The following is a 12,049-nucleotide window of genomic DNA, read 5'->3' as shown; positions in this document are numbered from 1 at the left end:
ATCATGTGATGAAGTACCCGCATCTACTATCTAAGCTCAAGATTGACTCGATGCCGATTATGGCTGTTGTTTCTGCCAGAGGTGGTAGCTCTATGTACTGAATTCTCTACACTGCGTACCTAAAACCACCTACAAGTGTAATCATGTCTTACTCCCATTATACTGTACAATAAGATCCTGCTCTTTGCTTTCATTGCTGATGTAGAAATTTTAATGGCCAGCAGGGTAGGAAAAAATTTCATTTCACTTAAAAATAAATGAAAATCAAAAGCCATCATCTACAAAAGGTAATACAGGCTTCAACAAAAGTAAACTGCCGCAGCGTACTTCTTAGATTTGAAATTTGTTTAGCATAAGGATCTCATCTGCATACTGAGATAATTAAGTAGTATATCTTAATCAATTAAAGAAGAATAAAAGTCTATTGGTATAGAAACTCAGAGCAAGACACCCCATTTCGGCGTAAGACGATTAAAAAGAGTTAAAAGAAAATTTATACTTAAGCGATAATTGTTACGGTAACTGGAAATATGCAGATACGAAAATAATCATGATAGTTGGCGTGAGAGTAAACAAACAATAATTTAGGATATATATCACGTCTATTATTTCAGATTATTGCTTTGTTCTGAAAACTTATACGAAGTGTTCTTAATTTTGTTCGAAGATGGGATAATAACTTAGCTCTCTAATTTAAGAATATCAATTGTCCGTTTCCTGAAACGCCCAATAATGCTAGCGTCGGCCTGTGACAGAAGCACAAATAACAAAGTTCTTAAAATACCAACGGTGTAACAGGTACAGAAGATACTTTGCTGAAAATTCATAAGCTATATTTGAGTCAAAATTAAAGAGGACTTGTGCGGTACATAGTGCAGTAGACCTGATTATTTTAACTCAAAGAGTACCTTTGACTTCCGTATTTAATATTTTTATGATTATATATATATTTGTGGATGTAATGGTTTGAAAGCATGAGAAAGGTGCTGCCAAAAGAAGGAATTATTGTTAAGGAAAGTTTCGAATATTTTTACATTTTTAAGGAAAACTTTCTTCTTTATTCTCAAGTTGAAGCAGATATTTCTTTCTTACATGATCGGTAAAACATCAAATAAATTTTGGTTGGCTTATTATTCTATATGGTATTTCAATGTGATATTCTATTAATTGCAGTACGGAGTTTATCAAATATAAATTGCACATTACTGTATTTTTTTAGGGCAGCATATGCATAGTTAACAATTTCGCACCGAGAAGCTCTCACATACTAGAGAAAGTTGGTTCCAAGAATTTCGCTCTTCACTTTTCTTAATTTGCTGGGATTTAGCCAAACCCATTTTTATGTTTAAAGAGCTATTCTATAAATAATTATATCAAACTGCGTAATTAATATGTCAGTTAAGATTATTATAAAACGAATGTCGTCAAACACACGCAAAACAATATCGTTGAAACATTAAGTTACGTACTTTTCCACGTCTACAAAATTATCTAATGAAGTACATACTAAGTTAAAATTTTCTTACTCTTGTTTCAAATTTAATTCAAACCAAATAAAAATATTATCTAAACTTTTGAAACAAAGGACTTTCTTCCTTTCATAGCATAGATGACAAAATTTATCTCTCATAACATAGAGCAGTATCATAAGTTTTAGAAATTTCGTCACTCGGGTGATCTATGCTCAGTCAATCCTCGCTGCATGAATTGCGCAGGAGAACTGCAAAACAGATCATTGCTCACAAGGTGAATTAAAAATTGAGTTCTTCAGTTCTTAAGTTCAGTAATTTTTATACAGGCATTGTTCTTTATTTCCCAAATCGACCGAAATTCCAGCATCCAAGCGAGATTAGCTTTTGCTTACCGAAACAATACTCTCCCCCTTCCTACTAAACCTCATAATGCTTCCACCCAATAAAATGTTGTTGATAGTAATAACTATACCAGTCCGCGCAACTATAATTCTAACCCAAATATTGATATTCAAAATAACGGTAATATTAGTGGTATGCTAAAAATATTTAAGGCAGTGTTTCTTAACCTGTGGTTCATGGACCGCTTGGGGGTCCATGGGTCATATTTTGGGGGTCCGCCGATTGCTCCTAATTTTTAAAATGTTTGCATCAACATTTAAAAAAAAATTTTTTTTTTCACGGGCAACCTCTGTAAGCCGTCTATCTGCCATTTCCCAATAATAGAGACCTCCGCAATACGAGGAAAAGAACATTCGCAAACCATATAAAATTTGAAATTTTTAGAAACACAAAGTAGCCTTTGAATTTTACTTCACTTGGAAATAAAGTGACGTTAAAATCAGTTCTGCAAAGTTCTTGCAAATTTTTAAAACAAAATATTTGTTTTACTTTTTCATAAGTTGTAATTAAAATATTTTTTTCAAGTGGTTTTTTTTTTTTTTTTTTTTTTTTTTTTTTTTTTTTTTTTGTGTGTGTGTGTGTGTGTGTGTGTGTGTGTGTGTGTCTTAATGTTTGTTCTTAATGTTTCATTTGATTATTTGATACTTTTTGTAACCCAAAATGTCCAAAAAAAGGAAGTATGATGAAAATCATGTAAAATGTGGATTCTGCTGCATGAAGAAATCGGACGCTGTTGAAAAGCCACAATGCTTTCTGTGTGGAAAGGTTTTGGCAAACGCCAGTATGAAACCGGCAAAATTGATAGAGCATCTCAAATCTCTTCATCCTCATAATGCATCTAAAGATCTAGAATTTTTTACAAAGAAGAAAGCCCAGTTTTCGAAATCTGGAACATTAACCAAACTTGGATTTGGTATTTCACAAAAACCTTTGGTTGAGGCTTCTTTCAGAGTTGCATATCGTATTGCCAAAAGTAAGAAACCGCGTACTATTGGAGAGACATTAATTAAGCCATGTGCGCTGGAAATGGTTGAATTAGTTTGTGGACTGGAACAGAGAAAAAATATTGAGGCTATTCCATTGTCCAAGGATGCGATACATTCAAGAATAGTTGAAATTTCTTGCAATATCTTGAAACAGATCATCGATGAATTGAAAGCATCGCCATTTCCCTTTAGTATGCAACTGGATGAAACTACAGACATCTCGAATTGTAGTCAACTTCTTGTTTTTGTTCGTTACGTGTCTGCTGATACTATCAAAGAAGAATTCTTATTTTGTGAGCCTCTTTTGCAAACTACAAAGGCAGTTGATGTTTTAGCGATTTTAAATGTTTTCTTTTCCAAACACGACTTTGACTGGAAACAAAAACTTCATTCACTTTGTACGGATGGAGCACCTGCGATGCTTGGCAATAAATCTGGCTTTGCCCATTTGGTAAAAAAAAAGAGGCTACTAATGTTATTGTTACACATTGTTTTTTACATAGACATGCACTAGCTACAAAAACTCTTCCAACCAGTTTAAAAGATTGTCAATAGTTATTAAAACTGTGAATTATATTAGAAGTAGAGCTCTTAATCATAGTCTTTTTACTGTGTCACTGTGTCAAGAAATGAACGCAGAACATGAGGTACTTCTGTACCACACGGAAGTGCGCTGGCTGTCACGAGGGCAGGTTTCGAAACGAATTTTCATGTTGAAGACAGAAGTATCACTTTATTTAGAAGAAAAAAATAACTCACTCTTCGAATATTTCAAGAAAAAAGATTTTAATGTAAATTGGCTTACCTGGCAGACATTTTTAACCACATGAACGATGTATGTCTTTCAATTCAAGGGCCTGATACAACAATTATGGATGCCACTGAGAAACAACAGGCATTTTTATTGAAAATGTCACTTTGGAAAATAGAATTCAAAATGGGATATATGCAAACTTTCAAATGTTGGACGAAGTGCTTTTTGAAAATGGATTTCGGAAAGATAGTTTGTTATTGAATAACTTGAAAAATGAAATATGTGAACACCTGGAAGTATTTCAAGTTTCATTTGAAAAATACTTCAATTCGGATGAAATAAATATAAAAGATGAGTTGTGGATTCGTAATCCTTTTCTTTGTGATATCGATGACATGAACCTTGCCAAAGATGAGCTTATTGATTTGAAAACAAAGTCCTTGTTAAAAATGGATTTCGATTCAAAAACTCTTGGAGAGTTTTCGTCTTCTTTAAGGAAAGCCTACCCATTGCTTGTAAAACGAGCTATGGCAGCCAATATTCCGTTTGCTACAGTATATCTTTGCGAAGCGGGATTTTCCACACTTGTCACAATAAAAACAAAACCTCGAAATAGACTGAATGTCGAACATGATATGCGCGTTGCTTTGTCGAAAACCATCCCTCAATTCAATCTGTTAATCAAGGAAAAGCAGCAACAGCCTTCACATTAAAAAATTTTAATTTCTTCAAATTTTTTATACTATTGAAATAAAAATATTAAAATAATTAAATAATAAAACAGAATATATTTTGTAATAAATTATGTTTAAGCAATTTTTTTTTCACACAGGGGTCCGTGACATATTTAAAATTTTTAAAGTGGTTCATTGTGCCAAAAAGGTTAAGGAAAGCTGATTTAAGGGCATCTTCCTCTCGGCGTTCTTATATCTAATATCAAAAACAAACTCTCTGATATTAAAAAAAAACAACTGCAGATCCATTCGATAAAATGTTTTTGTTACTCCAAATATGTGAAGAAATTATAATTTCTCAATCATAAGAAGCATTCTAAAAGTGTCATGTGGAATGCAAATGATTTAACCTATAAAATCAAACTTCAGGTTTCCTTCTACTCCGCTTCAGTCTGCCACATTTATAATTCTGTAGCTTTAATTAGTAGTCTGTTTACTTCTTTGCTTACTTTACGCTTACGTAGTTAAAATTCTCATTTAACACTTTTTCCTTGCCTTGGGTTATATCCTTCATGCCATTTCACATCAGGAACTCTCACGACAACTCTCATTTGTTACTCTAAAGTCGATTATCTTGGTTCTTTGTAAGAATTATCGCTTAAGTATATATTTTCGTTTACACTAAAGTTGTCTTACGGCGAGATCGGGAATTTTGCTGTGAGTTGCTATATCAATAGACTCTCATTCTTCCTTAATTAATCAAGATATACTATTTAATTATCTCAATATGCAGATGAGATCCTTATGCTAAACTATACAGACATTAAGTATTTTTGGAAGCATAAGCAATCGCCTTCGCCGGGAATCGAACCCCGGACCTCTGGAATACCGGCTTAGTGTGCAGAACCACTATACCACGAAGACACGCTAGGAATGCGAGAGAAATACCTTATATACTCCCCCTTTTAAAGGACGACTAGTGTTTTTAGAGGACCTTATCGCCAAATCCTGGGTGAGGAAAATCACCATCCTACACCCTTTTAGTTAGGGTGCCACTGTAGAGACATTAGGTATTTTTTGGGAAAGCTGGAGAGATGAAAAATTAGCAACCGCCTTCGCCGGAAATCGAATTCTAAAATACCGGCCTCTAAAATACCGGCCCAGACCTCTAAAATACCGGCCCAGTGTGCAGAACCACTACACCACGAAGGTACGCTAGGAAGGCGGGAGAAATACCTTTTGAAACAAATTTCAAATCTAAGAAGTATGTTGCTGCAATTTACTTTTATTGAAGCCTATATTGACATATTCAACAATCTTAACAGACCAGTTATTATACGAGTCACTACCACTTTTCTTAAAACAGTAATAATTGAAGTTTTTGGTAAGAGACTACTCCTATTCCAGCTGTGCACTGAAATGCTTAAAATCTTTAGCAAATACTTCATCTTTATGCATACATGGGAAATGTTTGTCACATGCATCATATTCTGCTTGAAATCTCAGCAGTTGCATTATATACATTGTGTTTTCCAGCCCTCTTGAGTTGATTAGTAGTCTGTCCTCTCTCTTGAATGCTTTTATAAAGTATCAAGTATCTGAAGAAGCAGCTAAGGCGATTTTCTTGATTTCTTGAAAGCGAGCGTCAGTTATTTTATGCATAACGTTCGTAATTACTTATTATTAATGATAATTATCTTTGCAAGGTTGAGCAAACGTATTTGCAACTTCTGATATGTAAATCGTTCCTTGATCTTATTCTGTAGATTATTCTTATTCTGTACCCCTCATTTCAATGGTCAAATATGTGATTAGTTTTGCAATTTTGAGGTGAACATTAAATAGAATGAAAGTACAATGCATCCGCATTTCATTTCAATAATTTTGACAAAGTTTATGAATGCTTTTGGCATCGATATTAATTGCAGTTTATTTTATAAGCTCTAGTCTTTTGTTTAGTTTTTGGAAATTTGCATTCATTTTTAATATTGTGCCAAGTATGTTGACGGAAAATGTCTTGAATATTTTCATTGATTTACAATCTGTTTAAACTGTCATTTCGTGATGTGATTTATTAATTCAATAGCTGAGAAATCTGTAGATATCAGTGCACTAAAATTACTTACAGCCTTTTGTAAATTTCTTAAAATTCATTTAAGGTTTGAGAATAAAATAAGACATAAGCTGAAGAAAAGGAAGTGTAATGGTTAAAAGCAATTTCCTCTAGTAAGAAATTAATAAAGGGAATTAAAAGGTATCTGATTCTTCTATTTCTCAAAATACTTTTTGCAAATGTATTAAAATGTTAAATTTTCATCTTTAAGAAAGAATTAACGTCTTTCAAATATTGAGAAGAATTAAAAAAGGTTGCGTTTGTTTTGTGTTTCTGATATGTATGAATTCTTAGATTCGTATTGCAAAATTTTTTTCATATTAGAATTCTTTCTGGATGCCTTTGGAAAACCATCAATCTTATTTCAATTTCGTATTCAACTTTATGATCAAATTCTTAAATTTTATCCTTTCTTTTATAGCGAGTTGCATATTGTTAATATTGCATTGTGTCTCAGGCTATGCTCATCAAATTGATGCAATATAAGAATCGAAAAAGATATTTTTTCTGTGTTCATGGACCCTTCACCAGTTATAACATTTGCACATGCTTTTCTTAACTAAGCTGACAGATATGATAATTTTAGTTATATTAATCATAAACCATTCAAAATTTATTACGCATGAACATTTGCTTAAGGCATCTATTACGAATAATTATCAGAGTCTAACAGTTGGATATATTGTCAAAATGGAAATTTTTCAGAGTTTTATTAATAGTGGAGAACTGAAATGCTATCTTTGTTATCTTATCTTAACTTGTTTTATTCTGAAACTAAATTAAACCTATAACTTTGATGTTTAAATTTATAGATCATAGTATCAAATCAATTATAGGTAAGTATTTCAATATAAACTGTTAAAATTTATTATGTATGATGACTTATTTATGAAAATCTACTGATCTATTGAGAATATTGTACCACGTAACTACTAAATATAGACTATTGTGTATTCGAATATGTGGTTTCAGGAAAAAAGGAAGAAAATAGACGTTGGGTACATGGAGACTTGAGTATTTTCGAACCTACACGAACAGCCTACAGTTTTACAAATTTTGTAATGTACAAAATAATTAACGACAATTCTACGAATCAAAATTTAGTGCCTTTTTATCAACTTGTAAATAATTTTAAACATCAATTCATTTTTGATCCCCCATTTAATTCTAAAGATATAATTGCTGAGATTTCTGCGGTGTTCGACTATAATCTATAGCCACAATAAAAACACGTTTAACTGTTAAAAGAGTTAAGAAAAATTCAAAATTTTAATAGTCTTTAATCTATGTAAAATAATTCTAAAGATATTTTTAAAAACAGGAAACAAGACTTGCCTGTGCAAGTAGTAAAATATTTCAAGATAAAACTTACCTACTAGTCCGTATACAATAGCAAAATACAGAGACAAACATATATCCAACACCAAAACTTGGGAGACATTCATATTTTCAAGTTTGATCTGTAGGAAAAAAGAAATCCCATTCAAGTAAATTTTTATCTTACTAGGATATAATTAAGAATTTGAATAAGTGGATAAAAAATTTACCATGTAATTACTGCAGCCAACTGTGGTTGATCGCGCAATGACGCTATCATGGAACTGTACTAGACAGAGAAGAATCATGACTATAAGGATGCTAGCGCCACATAGTGTTGAAGAAACGAGATAAAACAAATCTGACAATTTGTTACATATCATATTTTGAAATGACAATACCTTTCTTTCAATATTTAGAGTACAAAATATTATTACACAGTCGAAAGTATGAACAGCTGATTATATTAAATGAATGTTTACAATGTTTTTAATGGACGTGTAGAAATTATTAGAATTTAGATAATTGTAATTTCTATGAGTGCAGGACGTGCATTTTTCTATGCAGGAAGTATTTCAGGGAAATAATAAACAACGCATATTATTAAAAATCTGCATTAAATTTAAACCAAATTATTAGAAACGTTCCAAAATCAGGATTTCTCTTGGAAAGAAGCCGCTATTTTCATAGAATTTAATTTATTAAAAAGTTTTTAATTAAAATAAATATAATGCTAAATAAAGTGTACAGATATAACAATTTAGAACTGGTCTAAAGTTAAATCAATGAAGTTGTTAAAATTTGTAATTATTCACTAATTAAAAAAGGCTATTACCTACTCTTGTTAAATCATTGACGGCAATTAAGCATTTCAATTCACGTTTCTAAGTTTTAAAATTCTTTAAGCAAATCTATATGGTGCCATAAATTTTCGCATATATATTCGCAAAATTCATGTTACGATCAAAAAGCAAGAAACTGTAAATACAACATTTGCAAGTTTCAAACACACATGGTTGCTGTTTTAATGACTGTCATTAAAAATTTCCGAATTTCTTTGGAAAAAATATACGAAGATATAAGCAAAACAAATTTACTTAATTTACCTTCAATAAAAGTTTGAATTTAAGCTACCGAATATCGAACATTGCTTCTTTATAGAAGATTGAAAATTCTATATAATCTAGCATTGTATCCCATATAATAATGATGAATGTCATTATGAACAACTGAAATGCACAATGCCACCAGTAAAAGCGGAACAAGAAAAAAAAATCAAAATGATGGAAAAAAAAATGTACCATCTGCTGCTAACCTTTCATAAGCAATGCATCGGAGTGAGCCGCGCTTCCGTACTGATTGCTAACTTTACAAGTGTAATTTCCATTACTTTCGGGGCTGAGTTTCTTGATAGACAAAACGGAGTTGAAATCGTCCACAATCTTCGTTGAAAGGACATTATTTGAGTGAATCTCGACACCATCTTTAGACCAAGAAAATGTGAAAGGTGGTTCTCCATCGATGACAGCACAAGTGACTGAAGACCTCATGCCCAAACGCAAGTCTCCAGAAAATTGAAATGATTTGATTTTCGGTTTGGAATCATCTGAAAATATAAAATTTTCACGAAGATAATACTTACAGATTTCAAACGATGTTATTTAAACAAAAATAATTTATTATAAAAGGCAATGCGACATGAGTTTCAAAATATACATGGCTAAAGGCCATTCGCAATATACGAATTAGAATTTTAACATTAAATTAAAACTAACTCATAACTAAAATTCTATTTAGAGTTTTAACATCTTTATCTATTAGATCTTATTCGACTAGAGCAGTTATAAGAAAATTTGTGTTTTCATCAATGAACGGAAATTTCAAATCGTTCTATTTCAGTTGCAAGATGTTCCTCGAACTACTCAGGTAGAGTTTAAAGAATTGCGTTCTTGTGCCTGTAGGTGATCAAGCCTGCATCAGGAAGAAATACATACAGCGTATAGTCGTAATAATGTAGACAATCGTCAATGGCTGAATCATTACTTTCCTTGTACAGTTCTCTGATGTTGTGCTGACGTAGCTACACGTAACTTCTAATTCATTACAGATTATCGTTTTCCAAATTCGAGATAAGAACATGTCCCTATAGTTTCTATCTACTTTTCATACGTTATTTACATAGCAACCTGGTTTTCTTTCAAGCTATTGTTAATGGAATGCAAAATTTATCTTACCGAATCTTGTTGACAATCCTGTGGATGTTATTCGACATTAGTCTAAGGATTTATAACTGGACGTTTTGATGCTCTGGATAATGCGAACAAAAGAAAAAGCCTGAGTTTTTTCTGTCACTTTGATAATCTTCAGCATGTAAACAAAAAGTGGCTTCCATTTTATGGAGTAATTTTCCACCTTTACTTCGATTAACTGTTCAATTATATGGATCAAAAAAAGTCTTATTTTCTTTGCTTTCATTGGAGCTGTCTAATAATTCATTGGATCTATCTAATGTGTATAAAATTATTTAAATCTATATCTTTCGTGACATAATGTACTTTTAAGAGAAAAGCAATTTTTATGGGTTGCTGTAGGTTTAATGAGATCAAATTAATTAATTAGTTAATTTATTAAACTTTTCCCTTTAGTATTTTAACAACAGCAATAAGTAAAGAAAGAATTTTCGAACTCAGTTATGGAAATGAATTTAGATCAGTTCTTCATATTTTTATTAAAATAAATGTATTTAAATACAAGGTAGAATAAAATTTTAACTGTATATATTAGATCTATCATTAACACATAATGAACTAGCTTTATACTTTGCCTTACCCTTTGTTCTTAGTTAACAAATGGCAGCCAACTTCTAACTGCATATTAGTTTCCTTATTCTCATGATAGATTTTTCAAAATACCCTTTATTTATAAAAATCCAAAACTTTTGCACAGTTTTAAAACTTGTACAAAAATGTCAAAAATTAAAAACTGTCACAAATTTTTAGGAATGTAATAAAAGAAACCAATCATAATTTAAAGACTTGCTTTTTCTTAGCCGTAAAATAATAATAATTTGTCACAAGCAGAAATTTGCATTTCATTTAGATAAATTAAAAGAAATAATTTTGCTTTGTCTTAAGCAAGATTTTTAATATATTTAATTCCGTTTTTCCTTTGCTAATTTTTAATGCTTGCTGGTTGCAATAAGAGACTTAAAATTTCCTAAAACACTATTTTGCCCATGCGGCGTGTAATTTTTTCCAATGTGAAAAATGTGCATGCATGCAGTATTTTTTTTCGCTAGATTGATGTCAAGTGATCCACACAGTGACATTTCACGAAATTTAATGAACTGATCTGAAAGCGTAAAGGTGAGGTATAGAAATCACTTACATTACAAATGTGGCACCACAATTTAGTAGCCCTTTACATATTATTCAAGTATTAGTAACAATAGTATAACGTGTCGCACAGAGTCTATTTTAAATGTAGTATTTTTTTTTTTTTACCATCACAGTTGTTTCAAAATAATGCTTACACTTTGGCTTACTTAAGACTAAATGCAGAGAAATTTAAAATTTCAAAATCTTTCAGATGAAACAAATTTTTCATCTTTCTACATTCACCTGAATCTTACTCTAGAAAGTTTAAGCAAATAAAATATGAGTGCAACTTTTATTGAAATTACGATAAAAATTAAGCAGAGTTATTTTTAACTCAGATTTGAAGTGTTGTAATAATTAACCACATAAAATAAGCGAAAATTCAAATGATGTAAAATTGATGATTTCACACAAAAGAACTTACCTGCCGATAGTCGAGCAATAGCTTCTGTGAGAATAAACAACTGAAGCCATTCATATATCCTCGCACAAAACATATTTCTAACGTCTAATGAAATTATTTAAGCCTGTGAATGAGAAATTCTCGTAAAAAATCAATCTTTAAGGAATTTATCATAAAACAATTCACCATGAGTTATATATGACTTACCAAAAGCATAAGCCTTGCATCTAGATATTCTGCTGAAACAAACTGAGTCATGGCAGTCAGATACTGAAAATGGTCATCCACTTGAACGGCATACTAGCGCCACACAGTGACAAAATTTGAGATTATAAGCGATTAAAATGAAAAAAACATTAAATTCAAAGACTTATAATGAAACGTAGTTTAAGAAACCGTTTTGTGATATTTAGATCTACACAAGTGTGCAAAATATTGCTATTTCTTTCATGTAACTGTTCTCTCGTCAGAAATAAACAGGATGATGCAGATCTCATGACAAACATAACAAAAATGGTTTTCAAGATTAATCATTGCAATAACGCATAGTA

General features: G+C 31.4%; 1 protein-coding gene across 5 annotated transcripts in view; it reads right to left on the bottom strand.

Moving 5' to 3' along the window:
* LOC118180639 (cell adhesion molecule Dscam1-like) overlaps positions 1-12,049 on the bottom strand; it is a 243,855-nt gene that overhangs the window by 207,688 nt on the left and 24,118 nt on the right. Inside the window, exons 1-2 of one of the 5 annotated variants that reach the window (XM_035349775.2) lie at positions 11,520-11,610; positions 9,034-9,324 (exon numbers count right to left, since the gene is read on the bottom strand). The exons of the other annotated variants lie outside the window; for them this stretch is intronic. Coding sequence (XP_035205666.1) covers positions 9,034-9,324; positions 11,520-11,592 — 364 coding nt within the window. The 5' untranslated portion in view covers positions 11,593-11,610. Of the gene's footprint in view, positions 1-9,033; positions 9,325-11,519; positions 11,611-12,049 lie in introns of those variants that run through there. 5 annotated transcript variants of the gene reach the window in all.

Source organism: Stegodyphus dumicola, chromosome 8 (assembly GCF_044657685.1).
Source record: "Stegodyphus dumicola isolate Sdum_Otavi_A_Nest chromosome 8, ASM4465768v1".
Lineage (NCBI taxonomy): Eukaryota > Metazoa > Arthropoda > Arachnida > Araneae > Eresidae > Stegodyphus > Stegodyphus dumicola.
The sequence above is the reverse complement of the archived record's forward strand: the minus strand, read 5'-3'. Positions and strand labels throughout refer to the sequence as shown.